At 33.7% G+C, this 22,136-nt stretch overlaps 1 protein-coding gene, 1 long non-coding RNA gene and 1 pseudogene across 3 annotated transcripts in view; 2 read left to right on the top strand and 1 right to left on the bottom strand.

Moving 5' to 3' along the window:
- LOC143247927 (solute carrier family 23 member 1-like) overlaps positions 1-22,136 on the top strand; it is a 190,113-nt gene that overhangs the window by 4,268 nt on the left and 163,709 nt on the right. The window contains exon 2 of the mRNA XM_076496477.1: positions 1,403-1,544. Within this exon, the coding sequence (XP_076352592.1) occupies positions 1,403-1,544 (142 nt within the window). The remainder of the gene's footprint in view (positions 1-1,402; positions 1,545-22,136) is intronic.
- LOC143246503 (uncharacterized) overlaps positions 1-22,136 on the bottom strand; it is a 272,362-nt gene that overhangs the window by 215,236 nt on the left and 34,990 nt on the right. The gene's annotated exons all lie outside the window — the stretch shown is intronic.
- Positions 5,332-22,136, top strand: part of LOC143247869 (solute carrier family 23 member 1-like) — a 108,407-nt pseudogene continuing 91,602 nt past the window's right edge. The window contains exons 1-3 of the transcript XR_013026734.1: positions 5,332-5,416; positions 8,344-8,540; positions 20,165-20,315. The product of XR_013026734.1 is annotated as a solute carrier family 23 member 1-like (transcript). The remainder of the gene's footprint in view (positions 5,417-8,343; positions 8,541-20,164; positions 20,316-22,136) is intronic.

The raw sequence follows: 22,136 nt of genomic DNA, 5'->3' as shown, positions 1-22,136 counted from the left end.
GAACAGAAATCTGGATGTAAATTATACTTGATAAGAAGTAGCAATCTTATAGTAGTGTCCTGTACCACCATCACTAGAAGATGTGAGATTCCCCCGGAAGAAACATCGTACACATACTTGTTATGGGAAGATATAGGGAAAGTAGGTTGAACATGAGGCATGCTTGTTAATAAATACTCATGATTTAAGCCTTAAATCAGAGAAAACATGGAGAATTATATTAACCAAAGATAAGTTTTACCTTCGTTATTAGTGATATAGACTGATAAGGAACAGGTTGTCACAAGTAACTTTGGTTATTTGATGATCAGTGCTGTAGCAGTAAATATTTAGATACCAATTCTTGTTTTGTTCTTGTTGAATTTCCAGAACAATTTCCCTTCTTGTGCTGTTCTCACAGTATCTCCGAAACATTAATATTCCTGGATGTAGCACCAGTAAAGAAACAGGATGAAAGATCAAACAGTTCCCATTTTTCAAGCTTTTTCCAGTAGGTATACATTTTGATCAAGGTTCACGTATATTTCAATTTTCCATGAACATACACTAATTCTTTAATTATAAATTTTATTAGCGAAATAAATATAATCTCCAAATTAATGTCACTGAAACTTAAAACTTTTTGTTGTGAGATTTAATGACATCATGAATATTAAAATAAGGTTTTGGTTTTATGAAGATATATTCTCGTTCAGTCTTGGGATGTTATAATTGGAACCACAACAACTGTATTACAAAACATGTAGTACAAAAAAAAGAGATTATGCAATATTGTATTTTTTGTGGGAAATAAATATCACATCAGTATTTGGAACTACATATTATTTAACTTTATCATTATCTACGGACCAGCACGGCAAGGTGCTGAGGGAACTTGACTCGAGATTTGAGGGTGGCGGGTTTGATACTCCGGTCTTCTAGTCATTATCGCCTTTTCAGTTTTGAAAGCGTTATAATGTCAAAATCAATCCCATTATTCTCTGGTAATAAAGTTTTCCAAGAGTTGGCTGTGGGTGGTGATGACTAGTTACCTTCTTTCTAGTCTTTCATTGCTAAATTAGGGACAAACAGAGATGTGTTGTTTGGCGTAAAGTTCGAAACAAATCAAATCAATTGTTATATTATACATAAGTTTAACATTATATACACATTTATACCAAAGTTTTCGTTACTGATTAACTGAGAATAAATGTCTACCTCATTCTACAATCTACTTATTTGTTTTTAAACATGTCCACTTTATTAATAAGTGAGCATTATTTTTATACTTATATAGAAATATAATTTTGCTCACCATATTTTACAATTAATGATTTACTTCAACCAATTTTTAAAAAAATGCATAATGCTTAGAGCATTCTTTGTAATGCCGAGGAAAATATAACTCCAAGATTTCTTCCAGGTTTTGCTTACCATAATTACAGCGTGGGTATTTTGTGCCATACTAACTGTTGCAGGTGCCCTAGGACCAACCAACGCAGCGAGAACTGATCTTCATGTACAGACTATGTACTCCAGTCCATGGATCAGGTTCCCTTATCCAGGTAATCAGTTACAGAAACTGATTTTTATCATTCTATATAAAGCAGATTAAGTTTCTCTTTCCCAGTTAGTAGCTTACAAAATTATCTCCTGATCAGTTTTCTCTAATAAGAACAAATTTATCTGTTATAGAGAATAAAATTTCATAATGAATTTCACAAGACAACTTAAAACCGTTATAAACTCATACTGTCTTGAATTATAAGTTAAACTAATTATACGTGAAAATGTGAAAGATGTGGAAATGTTTTATGTTTTATTACACATGTATTTTCTTAAACTTGTTGATGTGTATTTTAGAATGTTACAGTTGAGAAAAGGGAACTGGAATTTTCTATAACAATTGACTCAAGTTAATGAACACAAAAAAAAACTCATGTTAAATACGGTATATGTTGGAAGACGTCTGCAACTATTTCATAAAGTGAATAAAATGTTATGAAATACAGAAAAATATCAATGAATGCTATAGGAAAAACCAGATTATCTTTGTATTTTTTGTAAAATATCATTTTCGTTTTTCAGGACAATGGGGTTTACCAACAGTCGGTATTGGTGCAGTTTTTTGGAATATTTGCAGGAATATTAGCGTCGACAGTAGAATCAGTGGGAGATTACAACGCATGCGCGCGACTAGCCTGTGCACCTCATCCTCCAACAAGCGCCATAAATCGTGGAAGTTTTGCGAAAGGAATTTCCTGTATCCTCTCGGGAATTTGGGGATCTGGAGGCGGACTAACTTCATACAGTGAAAATATTGGAGCAATCGGAGTAACAAAAGTATATCGAAGTTTCGTCTTGTAAAATAGTTTAGGTTTACCTTTATTGTTATATTGTTCTCCTTTGTAAAATGAATGAAATATTACCTAAACTGATAATTATTTACTTTTATAATGATTTTAAATACTATGGTTGCTTTCTTGGACATACTATGTTATTATGAGACACACACCCATATACAACATATATATATACAACTCACAAAAATTAAAGGAACAAGTTCATATTTCAGTATATTTGTTTCATAAACTAAATTTATGTATGAAAAACATATCCGCTTGTCTACAAGTGTATTTTTAAGCTTGCAAGTGAAATTTGAAGCAACTCAAACGAAACTCACCTCATTCAAGGAGAATATAACTCATGGTACCCTATATAAGACTGTTGGGTGAAACTATGCAGTCCTCATTAATTCTAAAAAAAAAAAAACACCAACACGGGTCTCTTGCGGCTAGTTTTGTCAGTGCGTACCTTCATCTTGTGTACCAAAGCAGTCAGATACCACCTAACAGAGAACGAGGTGACCATGGAGTTCCAGATGCTGGAGGATGGCCAGACCCAAAGGAGGGTGGCACAGCGCGTCGGTGTGTCACCAAGCGTCATCAATCGACTTTGGCAACGCTACCAGGAGACGAACTCTTATAGCAGGAGACCAGGTCAAGGCTGTTATCGCTGCACAACAGCCAGAGAGGGCCGCTATATTGTGACTACCGCTCTGCGGGACACGTTAGCTACGGCTTGGTCACTGCGAAATGACCTTCAACATTCCACTGTAACCCGTGTATCGACGCAAACAGATCGAAATTGTCTGCACAATGGAAGCCTTAGAGCTAGACGGCCTGCAAGAGGCGTTATTCTGACAGCTTTTCACCGTGCAGCCAACTTGTAGTTTGCTCGTCAGCACTTGGACTAGGAACTAGTCAATGGGCCACTGTGCTGTAGACAGACGAGAACAGGTTCACTGTTTCTTGTGATGATGGACGTGTGAGAGTGTGGAGACGCTGAGAACAGCGATTTTTTGCCTGTACCATTGTGCAAGTCGACACTTATGGAGGAGGTTCTGTAATGGTCTGGGCAAGAATATGCTTGTGTGGCCGCACGGTCTTTCCCATACTCGACACGAATGCTCTGAACGCACGATGATATAAAGACAATATCCTGGAACCTATTGTGAGGCCTTCTGCCGATGCTGTCGGCAATGATTTCATTCTCATGCATGTTATGGCGCGAGCCTACGTCGCCAGAGAGTGTGTGAACTTCCTTATCGAGGAAGAAATAGAGAATTTTGAGTGGCCCGGCATATCTCCAAATTTAAATCCGATTGAACATTGTGGGGATATGTTGTCGAGGCATGTACCCTCCTTAGAATGTACAGGAATTCCAACAAGCCCTAAGATAACATCGATAGACTCATTGAAGTGTGCCAAATCGGTGTCAGGAGTGTGTCACAGCCCGTGGAGGACATACTAGATATTGAATGTTTCAAACATTTCTTGAATAAACGCATTCAAACTGTTTAAAGTATTGTTTCATATGGGACATCAGTTTTGATGATGTTGGTAATTTAAAAAAAAAATATTCCTTCATGTTTTACCGTTCATCACACATTAAAGAATGAATTCAGATGGAACTGAAATGAGGCAAATTACCTAAAAAATAAAAGAAACGTGCATTGTTTGTTTGGTGTTTTTTTAAGCTCAAAGGTATGCTTGCCAGGGGTACTGAAATTCGATACCCCTTGTATATTATGCTTGAAGTCAGGAAACTTGTGGAATTTTAACTGATACTTTTTTACTAATAAACCATCTTTTAAATAATATAGGTGGTTCAGAGCGCAACAAGTTCAATACGTAGTACGTAATACGCTAAAGAAATTAACAGTGATTTATCCAACAAAATGAGAAAGAATACATTTAGTCGAAGTCCAAAGGTGATTTTGAAATATAAACAACAACGCTGTTGGTAAGAGGGAAAAATATTTCAAGAAAGAAACTTTACATGAGAACTGTTTTATTTTATGCCATTAAAAAGTTCTTAATAAATTAGTTATTTATGTCATAACGTAATTTTAAATAAAAAGGTTTTCCAACAAACTGAGAATAACAGAAAAATAACTGTTATAAAAAGAGAATTGAACAAAACAGTTCACATTTCCCGAATACGATGTTTCTTATTTGGATATTTCTCAGGAGCACAGAACTTGAATAACATTTTTTTAGAAAAGAACGTAGTGTGGTTAACGCTGGTGTGTCGACTTAAAAATCGGAAGGTCCAAGATTCTAATTACAATATGCAGAAGAACACATTCAGCAAGATAGTGGAGTGATAACTGTGACAGTCAAGTCTTAATATTCGGCTAAGAGTAGCCGCACAGACGGTGAATGTTGTCAACTGTTCCTCCTCTTACTTATAAGAAATTTCAAATTAGAAAATGAATGTGGTCGAACCTTATGGTTCTCTAATTTGGTCATTTAGTTCATGTGTCTCATAATATGTCATTGAAGTTGAAAATACCAATACTCACAGTAGGAAAATCTAAATCTTTCTCTTACTCCATACACACACCGAAGTTTTAAACTATTAAAGCAAAGTATTATTAAAAATAGAAATGTTTTATAATTAAAATAGTATCCATTCACCAGAGCTCTTCGCGTAGAGCTCTGAAGTAATCTCCAGACGTAACATAATTATTGGAAATATATATATATATATATATTCAAGTGGGTCTATATAAGAAATTTAATACATTTTAGAGAAATACGTATAATTTGTAAACGTCATCACAGTCACTGCCAAGACAAATGAACCAGTTTTAAGGTTAACCTTACAAAAATGTTTATATTTTAAGGTTTTCTGATTATTAGAGAATATTTTGCAAATTCTTCTTTAAATAACAACATGCAGGTAAAGCTGAATGTATCTTGACATTTTATTATAAAAGTCAACTACAAATTTTATGACTTTAGCATACCAGTTTAATGTACTGAGAAGACACAGGAAGTAGCGAGAATGATATTGAGTTTGACATCTCAACGCGGACCCCAGAATTTTGCTCCAGCTGGAGCACTAAGGATTTACTTTGTGTTTACTGGCAGTGTGATTTATGGTTCACTAGTTATAAGACAAACACACATTTTGACTTTGATTAGTAACGAGTTGATACTCGATTTCCAGAGTATTTGATATTTATCTTGTTTTTATCTATCGCTCGTTTTTATTTTTATTATATGTTTTTTGATAAATCATATGTTTGTAACATCTTTTTTTTTCATCTGATGAACTACAGTCATGCTTTAAAGTGATGTAATAAACCAAACTACAAAACAAACGTTTATAACTTACTATCTTGTAGTACTCACTATGTTCGAAGCTACCCATAAATAAAAACAAAAAAACATGCACAAAGAGAACTACAAATTTATTTCGTTAAGGGAATGACGCAGCAAACCAACTCATCACAGTTCTCTTGAACACCAGTGTGTTTATTGGTGGACTCATTGCGTTTGTTTTAGACAATTCCATACCAGGTAAGGAAACATTCCTTTGACAGTTTGTGAATAAACCGAACAAATTTCAACCTTGCAAGTATTTCCCTTAAAATATTATTTCAGGTGTTTTTAAGTTACAAATATTAAACTATTCGGATTTTCCGAAGTAGATATGTGATATATTATAATTTCATTGTCTGATTAGTTTGCGAAAACCTTGCAATATGAAATAATTTTTCAGAATATCCACCCACTTATTTACTTTTTATTTTTTAACTTCATAACTTTGCTTTCTTGAAAATGAAATCAGGTTATAATGCTACAATGTGAAGTTTATTACAACTACCAGCAAGCAATATTACCTCTCAAGTGCTTCTTCCTCCTCATGATTCACAAGTCTCAAATACCACCAGTTACTTCAATAAATACCTCAGTGATACCCGAACATATGTATCAAAGTTGGTATCCTGCTAGCTTGTGAGTTTAGACATGAAGTCAGTTTCAAACATGGCGCCCCCAAAATCCCAAGAAGGAAAAGGAACACAAAATGTGATACCCAAATCTCTCTCAACGACCCTAGAGACCAACTCTTAGATCCTCATCATGTTTGGGTGATCTTCAGCTGGCGTTTTAGTTCCTGTTTTCAGAGGCTACGTCATACAAATAAATAAGTCCCTCCTGAACTCTCCTATCAAGTTTCACCTGGTTAACTCTAGAACTGTGTGAAAAACTAAATTAACATAGGACAGACAAAAATACTAGATATTTATAAACACACACACACACAACTAAAGAGAAATTTGAGGAATGAGATAAAAATTTCTAGGCTTCCCGAAAAAATAGTTTATGTAAAATTGGTTGAGCTTGTTTAACTGTTTTGTAAACATGCTAATTTACCAAATAGTATTATTTAAGTACTTTAGAAATATTTAATACTGTTTAACTATTAAATGCAGTATTTCTAGTAGTTTAATAGCATCAGATTTATATTTGTAAGTATTCATATTAGAAAGCACATATTTGTAATGCAGAGAAATAACAGAAGACTATATTTGCGAAATACGTCAAATAGCGAACTGCTACCTGCCGAACCTAAACGTTAACTAGTTTTATCTAGGACTGTTACCAATTACCAAAGATAAAAACTTTCTTCAAACGTGATTTTAAATTATGTATTTTTTAAATAAATTTTAAATTTACCAAAATTTGTTTCTCACAAAATAACAATTTTCTATTTTTAATCTGGATTTCCTAGGTGGCCTGAGGCTAGGAATTTTTTTTTCAATTTTCTCCCCTTCCCGTCTTGAGGGAACTAAATTTTGCACACTTAATAAGTTTAAATATGTTTGAAACTTACTCTGCTATCTGTAGCTCTAAATACCTTTTTTAGTATTACAATAATAACGACAAATATTACTATAAATACGAAATTTCTCATCTTCCCTTTATAAAGGATAAATAAGGTATAGAAAATCATAGAATTCGGTATTACTAATTATTTATAAACAAATGACACAAATACAAAGGTGGACTATTACACAATGGAAAACTATGGCATATTTAAATTTAAGAAAACATCAACTAAAAGACTGATTGTTAGTAAGACTAAATGACAGGAATACTTTCAAGGAAAATACATGTCAGTAATGAATCAAGGTTTTACTGTATCCTGTATTAAGGGTACAGAATAAGAATGAAGAAACCCTAACTGATAGAAAACAATGTGAACATCACAAGATGATCACTGAAATAAAACCCAGTGTGAGATAAGTTATATCTAATTTCTTCTTTAATTTGACATAAGACAAATGAGAAACATTCCTTATAAAAGTCTGCATAATGTATTTTACACACTCATTCGTATTTTTTAATATATTGTTCTGTATTCGTAGTTCTTGTTTAACATATTGTTCTGTATTGGTGGTTCTTGTTTAACATATTGTTCTGTATTGGTAGTTCTTCGGAAATTATAATGTTACCTGTTATATTTTTTCATCGCTTCTTTTGTTCCTTGAAAACGTCAATCAAAACCTGGCTGTAAGATCTTTATAAAACCTATTGACTCTTGCTTCTTAAAATGTTTAACTAAAGTTACATCAAAATAAAAACTTAAAGCTGTCAAAAGCTTAGCCCACGTTATGCTCATAACATCTTTACCTATTAATTTTAATTTGTCAGCGAAAAGTTAGCCTAACCTCTATCATAATGAGAGACTGATAATAGTCCATATCTTTTCTTTAATATAATATACAATGTTACGCATTCACCACACCTAAAGAATTAAAGAGAGTGAATACTATATATGAGTGTAATAACGAGCAGCTTGTTTTTAACGGTCGCTTTAACATACTGATAGCTGATGGAATTGTAACAATCGATAAACGAGGAACATGTTAAAATTAATGTACTATAATAATAAATACGGAATTATTGATAAACGATCTGAACACTATCCAAAATAAGTGAAATAATAATAAAACATTTAAATTATTATAAAAAATAATAGATTATAATAGGAATGTATTGATTTCAGGGACAGACGAAGAAAGAGGACTTATCAAATGGAGAGAGCAAGGCCTTGTACATAATATGAATGAAGGCGATCAGTTGACACTGTCGTCACCTTCAGCCTATGACCTCCCATTTGGCATGAATGTAATTAAAAGATACAACATTTTCAAGTACATTCCCATCAGTCCAACATACGACCAGAATATTTTTCTTCGTAAAGTGAGACCATTATTTAAGAGATTTAAATTTCAAAATAATAATAATGATAACATTGATTCAGAAAAGTAAAGATACGGTCGTATTTAGTTTATTTACAACAGTTAACATATAAGTCAGTATAAACGTATTATTAGTTGGCTTCCATAAGACTTGATTATTTTAATACATTTTATATCAGAATGCTCACCGATGTCACTAAGAAACATTCATAAACATATTATATTATGTTCATAAACATATTATAATCATGTTTATTCTAAAGCAGATCTGAATATAATCAGTGTTCGAGGTCATTGTACAACCAGCAGCGTAATAGATTTTGTTTCTAATGTCCAGTTTAGGTGTATAATCACTTTAAACAATAATCGACAAGATATGTCGAAACCTTCGACTGTTATAACTTGTACGAAAAAATCGTTCTTGGACTACGACTGAAAATATTAAAGTTTAGAATTGTTAAGCATGTTACGTAATGACGTATTTAATAAAGACTTGAGATTCTTTCAATATCTTACATAATCTAAGTTTGTTATTCATAGAAAGAACTGCGAAACAAAACGTTATAATTACCAAACAAGTGAAATATCTTCTTCTATATAAAGACTACACTCATTACACTTTGTTACTACTACATTTGTATTGTAAGTTTCCTTATAAGTATATTGATGCTCTGTATACACCATATAGCAACGTATATAGCAACAAGTATTTGACTCGAATATTTAATTGTAAAGGAACAAATTAAAAATAACGCTTGTACATCAGTTAGCTGATTCTTCAAAATATTTGATTTGTTTTTTGTATTTATTGTCTACAAGTCATACAAAATAAAAACCAAAATAACGTAATAAAAAATGTGTGGATTGAGAGTATTTAAAATTATGTGATATATAGCTAGTTCTATAGCCAATAAAACCTTTAGAAGGTTTAATTAACTGTCACCAGTTCCACAACATCTGTAACAAAATCTAATTAATGATTTTCTGCTTCAAAGACAAACTTTATACCTATTAGGTTCCTTAACAATGTGGTCGTTGTTAGTATAATTCAGAAAGAAAACCGGCTTCTAAGCTCTAACAACTGGTTGAAAGTTTTTGGTTTAATAGTTGAAAATTGAAACAGTAAGTCCTTCTTTTTTCATAATGTCGTTTTCAAACTGAGTGTACTTTTGAATAATGGAATAAGTTTAAACATTAACCGATTCTCGTCATTCAGTGAAACTTATTTCACTTTTAAGTTATATATTGTCTTCATGTTCCATTTATTAATCATCTTTAAATATGAAACAATATTTATTATATAAAGATGTTTTGTATTCAATTAATGTCTCTGAACTATCGTTTGAAAACATGAAATATTTTGAATATTTGATTTAAATAAGTAAATGTGTAACTGATATAAAGTTTCATAAGTGACACAGTCTAAGACGTTAATAAAGTTGAACTAGTAAATGTCTAAAACACAGCTACAACTCTTGTTATTTCTAACTATATTTGTTTATAAACATTAAACCTGGACTGACTTGAGAAATCTACCGACTGCATGATTATGTTAATGAAAAGTGTCTTCTACAGGGAAGAATTATGTGGTACTTTTTTTATCAACGGCTTCTAGATTACTTAAATACAATAATTGTTTAATCCTACGAAGTTTTAGTCGCGAAACTACAAGAACAACAAACACCCACTATGAAAGAAAATGTTAAAACTTTGTCACAAGATGTCGTTGCAATAATTGTAATGCTTTACTCGATATTAGTATTTAGTTTTCAGAACATTATTTAAAACTGACTCCACGCACACCACAAATGTACGGCATCACCAAACCTCATAAACCAAATTGTCCATTACGACCAATAGTTTTCACATATATCCATATGTTTAATGCTACAATCTTGGTAAATACATAGCATGGTCATTCTCCAAATATGTAACATCAGCCAGCTCATTCATCAAAGACTCTTATAAATTCAAGTCTAATCTAAATCAACTTAATCATAAAACCTTAATGGCCAGTTTCGATGTTATATCCCTCTTTACATAAGTTCCAATTTCTGAAGCCTGCAAGATAGTCTTAGAACTCTATATCCGAGACCCATCTATAGACATTCCCAGCAACCAATTAGCAACCCTCATATAATTTACCACGATGAAGACAAACTTCATGTTCAACAACCACAACTATATACAAACAAATGGCCTATGCATGGGCAACCCAGTATCACCAGTTTTAGCTAATATTTTATGACACAATTTAAAACACAAGCAATTAACACAGCACTACATCCACCACTATACTGGTACAGATATGTAGATGACACGGTTGGTGGATTTAGATCTACAGAACACACACTTAATTTTTTTCAATCACATTAACTCTATACATCCCAACATTAACTTCACATGTGAACAGGAAGAAAGGAATGAAATATCATTTCTTAACCTCAAAATTACAAGAACCGACACAGTATATAAGCCATAATTATAGAATATATTGATCACCGACACTAGATGTTGTCCAATAGTAACAGTGTTTGTTGTAAAATGTTTGCGTAAAACTACAGTACAGCTTGGTGTACATAGCGGATTGTAGTTTAGAAATGTTACTAAAGAAAAGACAATTGGTCTAACATCACAAACCGCTAATTTGTGGATTATTTTTATTTTATCAGTTACTGGAATTTAGCCATCACTCGTAAAGCGTACCCAAAACCCCAAAGTGCAAAGCGCGTTTCCTGCGGTAACGAAGCATAAACCATGAATCCTCACATTCTAGGAATGAAAATATCACAGATTTTTCAAATCGTAGTTTTCTTTACATCAATTGTTTACGGGGTAGTCAAATCTTTGTCAAATCAATATGACATCGCCTGCACTTATCACTCTGCTTTTGTGGGCATGTTTCAACAATATTCTTTTGCAATCTCTAAATCGGATTATGATTAAATTTGGTACAACGGTTAAGTGCTCCTCAAGGAAAAATTGTATAACTACTAGTCAATGAAAGTCAAAGTTCCAGGTCACATTGTACGTCAACAATTTAATTTGAAATGTTTTCATACGCTTGTTTGTTTGTTTGTTTGTTTGTTTACTTTCGCGCAAAACTACTCCAGGGATATCTGCGCTAGCCATCCCTACTTTAGCAGTGGAAGGCAGCTAGTCGTCACCACCCACCGCCAACTCTTGAACTACTCTTTTATCGGCGAATAATGGGATTGATCGTCACGTGAAACTCCCCACGGCTGATAGGGTAAAGCATGTTTGGTGGGACAGGGATTCGAACCCGCCATAGTCGGATTACGAGTAGAATGCCTTAACCCACCTGGCCATTTCGGGCCCATGCACTTTTGATCGAGTCTTTTTACAAATATTGAGTATCCCAGAAACTAATTGGTTAACTTTTGGTGAACGTAGTTCAAAGGTCAAGGTCATACACAATAATTGAAAAAATGTACATTTACCCATCAACGAGTCAAACAGCAAAGAGAAACAGTTTATGTCGACAAACCTCATAAAGTTGTTTCTAATTTGTCGAATTATAATATAAGGGATTGAAAGAAAGTTTTGTCACAAAGATTAAAGTTTAAATTCCTGAGAAAAACATCTGAATTCGTGATTAATTTATTCTTTGCTGATACAACTTTATGTTTTAGAAGTGGTAAAACTTTCAGTAGTGGAAGAAACTCGCATCAATAGCATTGGCCTCTCATAATTCTAATAGAGATAAAAGAACAGAGATGCTTTAAAAATTAAATTTAATATCCATAAGGATAATGGTATTTACGTCTTATATTAAGGAAACTACAGAAGTCTCAAAGTAAAGGGATTATTTAAATCTTAGATTGAGGTAAATATTGAAATCTTATAATGAGAAACTGTGTGTTTTCTTATCAAAACCCACATCGAAGAGAATTGAACCCCTGATTTAGACATTGTAAATCCCTAGATATGCCACTGTACTAGCGGGGTTATTGGAGGAACTATTGACATTTTACATTGCAAAAACTATTAAAATATTAGATTAAAATGACTATTGAAATCTTAGACTGAAGAAACTATTGAAATCGTTGCTTAATGGAATTTAATTGAAAGAATTAAATAACTTTCCAGTGACACTAAAAAGTTCCTTAAATTTTCTACTGATCCAACTAATACGAAGAAAATAGATTTATAACATACTTGTACTAAAATGTATTAATTACAAGATTTATAAGGGTATTGAATGAGTAGAATTTCTTCCAGTGTTCTATATGGAATACCTTAAAGTATAATATTGAATAACTACATTCCACAAGAGAGTGGTGGAGGATTTCACGTTTTATGGCGAAAAGCAACGAGGCTATCTCCGCCAAACATCAGATAAAAAAGTTAAAAGTAACGTAAAATTATTAAAATTCTAAAAAAAATGAATCAAGGTAAAACAAACAAAGTTTAATTTTTGATTTAAAATTTAAACAGTGAGAAATTCAATTTTTTATATATAGTGTACAGCAGTAAGAGAGAAATGGGAATGGAAGGATAGTTCGAAAGATGTTTGACAAATAGAAGATGATACTTCCAATCAGGAGTATTTGCCTTCTTCAGATGACTCAAAGAAAGGATACATTTGAGGATAGTAATTAACCATGGTGGGATAAGCTGATCTGTGGATACCGCTATGTCATCCAAAGATAGCCCCAATTCATCCAACTACACCTGGAGACGACGGCTAAAAGGAACAGAGGCAGATCTTCTATTATGAAAAAAGTGTGGCTCACTGGGAAGGGGAAACACAACCCCAGATGCTGTGGTAAAGATCGAAGTTTTGAAGCATACATCAAACACAGTTGCAAACGACGAAGGTGTAGAGGGGTTCATGAGATGTGCAAACTTTGGACTGAAGAAAGCCCCTGTGCCGAGCCAAAACTCTTAATGGTGAACAGGGTCCAACATTTTCAAGGCGGAAGTCCTGGCAGAGTCATAGACCACAGACCAGGAGTATAATCTTGATCAAGTGAGGTCACGATAAATTTTTAGCATGGAACATCGACCCGCACCCCAAGATGTGAAAAGAGGACACGGAGGATGTTCAGCGCCCTTGTTCACTTCTCGCGTAGCTGCTTGATGTTTGGAATAAAGGTCAGCTTACTGTTAAATATAAGCCCCATGAACTCGGCCTCAGGGACCAAGGAAAGCACAGCTTTACCAGTATGGAATTCAAGATCTAGGTGAATACTCCGTTGACGGCAAAAAATGCATGCAAATGTTTTCGAGAGAGAAAGGTTAAAACCCTTTGCTCTGGTCCACGTCAGTAAATGATTAAAGGCAGTCTGTAACTGCCGCTCAATATCCCTCATATTTGACGACTGGCACGAGATGTTTGCAATTGTAGGGGGTAGTTGTACATCGATGCCATTAATCTCTATAATGAAAATTGTAATACTCAAGACACAGCCCTAAGGGACTCCAAGTATTTATGGAAAGAATAGGAAATTATTGAACCCACACGGACTTGGAATCGCCGATGCATTGATAAATGTTTAATAAAAATCGGTAAATTGCCTCGCAACCTATACGAGTTCAGGTCTTGCAAGATCACGTACCTCAAAGTTGTATCATGAGCTTTATCAAGATGAAGAAATTTAGAAACAAGATATTGCCGTTTGAGAAGAGTTTCTAATTGATGTTTCAAATCGAATCAGGTTGTCCATGGTGGACCATTGTCTTCGGAACCCGCACTGAGTGAATGAGAGGAGGTTGTTTGATTCAAGAAACCAAACAAGACAAGCATTAACCATCCTCTTTAATATTTTACGGAGACAGCTCGTCAAAGCAATTGGACGGTTTTTCAGAGGAATCTTGAGATCCTTCCCAGTTTTAGGAAAAGGGAGTATAATTGCATATTGCAAAGCATCGGGAAAACATTATCCTGAAAGATACTGTTAATAACAATCAGAAGAATAGCAAGAGAGACAGTATAGAGATGGTGCACTATCTCGTAGTGAATATCATAAGGTCCGATTGATGTACTTCCAGGATAAAGGATGATTATAATCATAGAGACGATCACCCTGAAAAGAAAGAGGTGATCATTCTGTTCGTGTTTTGATGGCTAAGAAAAATTGGGATTGAAGCATAATTGCTAGATGCATTATAAAAGCTTTCGCCGAGAATATTGGTGATGCTCTGGGTATCAGCAACTTCCTCGTCATCATAGAACAAGATTAAAAAAGGTCAGAAGTATACCGGCCGCTAACATTTCGAATTGTGTCCCATATGCTTTGGAACTGGTGGTAGAAGAAATGCTAGAATTTTATTTAATCCAAGACTCTTTGTAGCTTTGACGTCTGACCTGCCGAGGATGAACACAAACCTACTCAAATGCAATGCGGTTTAAAAGTGTGGGATATCTACGAAAGGTATCCCAAGCCCGTTTTTGAGTTGTTGTTGTTTTTTGTCATGTAGCAGTCAGGATTCTCCCAAGGATGAGGATACCGTGGGAAACGTGTCGAGGTTTTAAAAACGCAATGAGTAGCTGCCTGTTTAATACAGTCAGTTATTGCTACCACACAGTCATCTATCGATAGCACGATCAAGTTCTGAGAGAGTAGGTAAAGAAGGTACGTTAGGTGGTCCAACTTCCATCGAGGCACGCGGATCGGATGGCATCAACCACGATCAGTCTCCGTCAAAATGATAAGAAAGTGATCACTGCCCCGTGAAAAACTGTCGACTGTCTAAAAAAAGTAAAGGGGAGCAGATAGAAAGGTCTGTAGCAGTAAAATACTGACTAAGTGCATAAAAATATGTATAAGAACCAGTATTGAAGAGAGACAGGCTGTGGTCCAAGAGCAAATACTTTATAGCACGACCCCTCTCATCAATACTAGCCCCAAGGTGATCCATTAAAATCACTCAATATTAAAAATGGAAATGGTAACTGATCAATGAGGGTATCAAGGTTTAACTGATAATACATCTCTTCAAGAGGCAGGTAGAGAGAAGAAATAATGATCGTACGACCCAAGAAAACACGGATGGCTAAAGCCTCCAAGGGTGTATCAAGTAACAAGGATAGGATGGGCAGACGCTGATCAACCAGCAATGCCTATCCCACCATGCACTCGTCCATCACATGACCTGTCGTTTCTGCAAAAGATATTACTCAAAGATGACTGTATCAGCAAGTTTCAGAAGCTTTTCTTCTAATGAGAGGCATATGGGATGGTAGGAATCAATCAAACCCTTTATACAATCTAAATTTGATTATAAACCTCAACAGAATTGTTCTAATGTAATCAGCCATATATGTGCCTGTACACGTAGAATGAAACAAACAGCTGTGAACTTATAGGTTTCTTTTAATATTTAATATTGATATGTTTATATGCATATATGTTTATATATGTAACTGTACATGTAAAATGGAACAGACGACTGTGAACTTATAGGTTTGTTTTAATATTTAATATTAATATGCTATTATATGTGTTTGTCTACGTATAATGAAATAAACGGCTCTGAATTTGTGTATTGTATGAAGTATGACGAAAAACGTATATCAGAAGCATCAATGTTACACATTGTTAATATAAATGTAACACAATGATAATGTTGATGTTTAAATACCTCGGTAAAAATATATTTTAATGTTCAGTAAAGATAAGTTGGAGTTCCTTACTCATAAATCTTTAAAACGTTTATTTACAATTTTAATTTCACTCTATCGAAAAGTTATTTCTTAAACTTTTTCTCTTGCTTAGATTATATTTTAGGTAAAGTTCATTGAAATATGAATAAAATGAATGGATTTATTGTTTAAAAATGTCAGCAATACCTATCAATGTTCGGGTCGATTGTTGCATATCCTTACATAGTCACACCAAAGCTTTCCCTTCAATAATCCTATCCAGCTTGAGGCTACATAACATCAATAATATTTTTTTGTGTCAGGTTTAGAGACACTAATCCAGTCAACATTCGGTACAAGGTAAGTTCTTATAACATTTATCTAACTTGTCTAAGAAATGGGGAACATTTGGAATGTAATAAAACTGTAACATTCTGTAGATGTCTTTAACCACAAGAATCAAGTGAAAGCTATGTTACACACCTACAGTAACGTACAGAATCGTGACGATACATGATGTAACGATTTTGTTTTGTTTCACTTATCTACTACTTACGTAACACCAAAACTAGTGATACCTCGATTTTATGGTTGTTTTGTCATGAACAATAATCCTTTGGAATAATTAGTGAAGTTTTAGAATATGTGTTTGTATACGGATGCAATCCTCGAAAACCTCAGGTAACTAAATAATCACTTATTTAATTGGTTGATTTCCTAAACACTTGTCATGAAATTTAAATTTAAACTTGAAACCGTAATTCTTTCCACACTTTCATATCTTTCTTTTTTGAACCATGTAGATTTTCCCCTTCATGATCAAGCACATTCTGTGATATTAACTATGCATTTGTAACTTAACAAATTTTAAAACATTCCATCTTCTAACTTGCTTCGTCAAGCTAGCTATGACCTGATTCTTTGTTTGTTTGTTTGTTTGTTTGTAATTAAGTACAAAGCTACATAATGGTCTATCTGTGCTCTGCTTACCACGGATATCGAAATCCCGTTTCTAGCGGTGTGAGTCCGCAGACATACCAGAGGGGGGCATGACCTGATTCATCAATGAACTTGAATATAAACTTTATGATATTTTTGCAGGAGTCTATTTTCAAAGTATACTAATACAATTCTAATAATTTCATCATTGTTTAGTTTTTTTGCATAAAGCCTTGTTAGTTATAATTTTTATTTTTGTATATCTTTGTATGTTATTGTTTCAACGTTTTTGTGAGTATCTATTCTGTGAGCTTTAGTTTTCTTTATCGCACTACGTGTGAGTGACTGGGATTCCTACTCGCGACCCAAAAAATACGAGTTCAATAAATTGCAACGATCTGTTGAAAAAATTACTGTAAACACCAGTAGCCAAATGTTCCTCTTACTATCGTCTATCATTCGTCCTCTGGTTGTTTTGCCAGTTGTAATGTTGGTTCTCACCAAAATCTGCCCTGTAAGAAGGTGTATAGATAGGCAAGCATGGTATTAATTTTAGCTTCTTACCACATGGAGACAGTGTACACCTCAAAATACTTAGTAGAGAACTGTGTTACAAATAAAGATGTATGTATTTTGTGTAAAGGTAGGACAACATCTTCTGCAAGACATATAAGTGCAGTCTGCAGTCTCCAGTTACAAGTAAATTTTCATCTAAGAAAATTATGCATGATGCCTAGTGTATTATGCAGTGTAAAAATCTGTCAATTATAACTTTGAAGCCTATGTTGTAGATTATATTCCTCGAAAGGTATCTGATGATTATGCAATGACTACTAGCGTACTGTCAGATATCAGGTCATTGTACAAAGTGACTGCTTTTCTAATATAAGTATCAATGACTTCTCTCACAAATTCACGTCTGACTGTCTGTTGATGGGTCATCGCTACTGCAACTTCAACATTTATTACTTCACCAGTAGATGATGATAATACTGTCTTCATCATTTTAATCATCTGCATAAATCAGTTCCTGGTTGAGCTGTTCTGCAACAGAAGAGGCTACTGGGATGTGACTGGCAGTGGTATGATGAGTGATGTGTCAGTCAACACATGTGTGTGTGCTGTTGACAAGGGCCCCACATTCTACTGTCATCAGCTTTTACCAATTAGTATGTGGCTCACATTACCTCTAGCATAAACTTTCTCTAGGAGACACTTCAAACAACCATACCCAGTCATGAAATGTCTGATACACCCATCTATGAAATTCATGAATGTACAGAAACCTCTGGACCTGAGAATAATATCATGAAATTCGCTTCCATCGGGTTGACATTTTATAATTATCAGTGTTTTCTACCAAAGTAGCCAATAGAATGCTATGATCGGTATTACATTATACGGTTTGGTATGGTTACGAAATGAATTACATGATAGAGTAGATACAAGAGAGATTTGTAGGTCGAAGGTCGATCATAGGTAGAAGAATTATTTCCGCTGTTCCAGAATAATAGGACCAATGACGTATGAAAATACTCTAGGGTGTGTTAATAGTACTATCGACAGTGTCTAACGTGGCTGGAAGTCCAACTTTTATAAGTTAGAGACTGCAAACCCTGTACATGGCAATGTGAAGTATTCTACAATAAATCATCCAACACCTAATAATATTCTGTTGTTACAGATATTTGAAGAAAAATCCTTGTATCTTTCTTTGCAGGAGTAATTGTGGCTGTGATACCCAATAAGTGTTGAGGGTATCAGTGGTTCTCACATTGTGGTCAATATTTTTACCCACATACTGAATGTTATCGCCTGCAGTGAAGTTAAGGGTGTCAGAGTTGTGAGTTACAGCAGTACTCTATTTAAATAACTGGACTTTCTGATTTAAGCTGCATAAACCACATTCACTGAAAGACTCAAAGAGCATCCTATAGACAAAGTGCTAGTACCTCTGCTCAGCCAGTCCCTGGTTAAGTGCAACTATTAAAACCTTTGGTATAGCTGCTTCAGTTATACCTCGGCCAGTCTATTACCTAATGAGAGCAGGTGCAACAGATTATGCAAGGACTGCCGGAAGAAAGATTACATCTTACTGGGATAAGGATGTGTATATAAATATTAGTCAACTGATTTAAAGACTTCACATTATTAACTGTAGTCTACTCATCACCCTAGGTTATATGGTAATTAACTACTTTGATGAATGCCTTTACGTGATTCTTGTAACATTCTTTTCTTGAATCACTTTAAAGTTTGTTTGTCTTCTGTCAAAAACTGTGAAGTTGGTTCTGCAGAGTTTATGGTATATAGCATAACCTTCACAGAGGTTCTGGTAGTACTCTCTTCGAGCCGTGACAAAACCATTTTCAGCTATTCAGAAAATCCATTATTCTAAAAGAATTTATTGATATGAATATTTCCTATCAGCATGTTTGTCTGGTTTCAAATAATTATAAACAAGAAGAAAGATGTATATATATGATATTTGATGTAGTAGTTCTTCAGCATAAAGCTATACAAAGGGCTATCTGTGCTATGTCAACAACACTTATTAGATCTAGGTACTAGTGTTATATGCGTTCAACCATTATTCTAAGACATGAAAGGGAGTGAATACCATAGATTGCTTAGAATTTGAAAAGGTGATTGTGTGAAAGGTTTTACAATAGCTTACAGTTTGGCTTTCCTTCTTGGAATATGACACAAAACTACACAAAAGTTATCCATTTTGCTGTCACAAATTTAGCAGTGAAAACTAGAGGAAAGGGAGCTGGTCATCACCAACACCAGCCAACTCCTGGTCAACTCTTTTACCAAAATATAGAGAAATTTATCATCACTTTATGATAGCTAAAAAATTGACCATAAACACTTACTGTAAAATACTGCAATATTTTGTACAACGGTGATACTACTTCAAGTTTTATTCTGTAATATATATTTCAGGATCGTACTTATATTAATTATTATTACTTTGATTTGTTGTTTCACGATTAAATTATACAGCGCAATTACGGACAAAGCTACTTTAATATTTAGATGTGAAGAACTGACTTTATGTTTTTTTAATGTAGACTTCCAATAATTCAAGGCTCGTCCTCTGCCTTTCTGGTCTGATATTTGCTATTTTGAGTTTACCTCAGTGGAAGTGTCCTAGTGAAGAAAAAAATGTTGTCGGCAACAGAAGAAGAGCTACAAGAAATCTGGCAAATCAGAATGAGAGAGGTGAGAAATTATTCAAACATAGTTTATTAAAATAATCAATATTCTATTTAAACATATGGTATTAATATGAAGATAACTACAGCTTATATATAGTTATATCCGTGTTGTTCACCTTCGTTTGTCCATTCTATTTATTCTATACATTGCTTTAGGGTATGTTTGTTTGTAGTCGAGCACAAAACTACACAATGGGCGACAGGTGCTTCGCCCACCACGTACATCGAAACCTGGTTTGTAGCACTGTAACTACGCAAACATACCTCTGTGCTACACGCGGACAATTAACTTAAGAAACCAAACAATAAAATATACAGATTTTAAGAACGAAAGGTAATTCTTTAAAGGACTTAGCCCGTGCTATGTTTTTATACATCTTCCTATGAATGATATACCTACGATCGAGTTTATCAAGTATTCTTAGTTTTTATTTCTAATACGTTTCTTACATAAAAATACATGTATTTAAATTAATATAATTCTTATCTGGAGCATTACTATTTACAATTGAGCATGAGATAATCCATTCCACTGAAAGTAAATATAGTATTAAATTGTTTTGATTTTATTGCCCTAGGAAATTATCATGAACATGAATAAATACAACTTCACCACAACGATCTGTACTTTTGTATTATTTTAATAAAAAAATATTATAAGATATCTATTCTAGCAGTTTTCTTTTTAAAAAAAATATACGTAAGAGTACCTATTAATTTTAATATACAATAACTATGATCTATACTTACCAAAATAAACTTTAAGTGAGCACATAACAGACTTATTATAAAAAGTTTCTTTCTATGTTGTTTATAATGTAGCTTCTCTTATATTTCACTAGAAACAAAACGCTATCATTTTGACATCCATCTTGAAATGGTTATTGAACTCACAGGTGTTATTGAGTAATGCTTCAGTTGTTAACACCTTTTGTTATCATTCCCACTGTATCTTTAATAGGGCTTTCTTTTCGAAGAAGCAGCTTCTATAGCTAGTAAAAACTGTGGAATAGCAATTATGTAAGTCTTGTTCTATAATGAACTTATTCTTGGTGTGTTGTTATTATTATAGATAAACATGGAAGGTTCATTAAAATCTTTCGCTGAAGAAATAAAACATTTCATGGGGTCATTCAGATACGATAGCTGAAAAATTAATTGTTCGTCCATAGAGCCAGCCCACACTTCATCTGAAACCAAAACTGAATACATATTATTCAGTAATTGAAAATTTTCTAAACTGTTGCGAAGAGGTTATAGAAGCTCTTAAATAAAGGTAAAGAAATTCGCCAACCATAAACTAAGCCGAAATATTTGTTCTCGGAATTAGGCTTAGTATTGATTCTTTCTCAATACATTTATGTATATCTTCACTTATTTACAAAATACACATTTATCGTATTTCTTGCTTGAGTTGTAGCTATTTCTAACTCTATAATATTTAAATTTCTTCTTATTTTAGTTATCACATTTATTTATTGTGTGCCAGGATGTATCCGGTATCGAGTAAGATTGACTTCAGTTACGAAAATGAAGACGGTTAATAAAAACATAAAACATGTTATTTTACAAGGTTTGTACGTTTCCGAATAACTTATTCCATCTTCAGGAAAACTTGAAAATCGTGTTGCATAAATGATTATTGCTAAACTTATAATAATATCATCATTAGTTTATTTAGTTATTAAGAAAACCGGTAAATGGATGGATAAAATAATATATATCTATATATTATAGAACAGCTGAGTTAAGAGTGTGGAAAACTTTGAACAAATTTAGATCTAAATGTGAGTCGTTAAGGGTGATGAAACTTTCCTTAATATAG

This window comes from Tachypleus tridentatus, chromosome 3, assembly GCF_004210375.1.
Source record: "Tachypleus tridentatus isolate NWPU-2018 chromosome 3, ASM421037v1, whole genome shotgun sequence".
NCBI classification, from domain to species: domain Eukaryota; kingdom Metazoa; phylum Arthropoda; class Merostomata; order Xiphosura; family Limulidae; genus Tachypleus; species Tachypleus tridentatus.
Note: the sequence above shows the minus strand (reverse complement) of the source record. Positions and strands in the feature narration are given on the sequence as shown.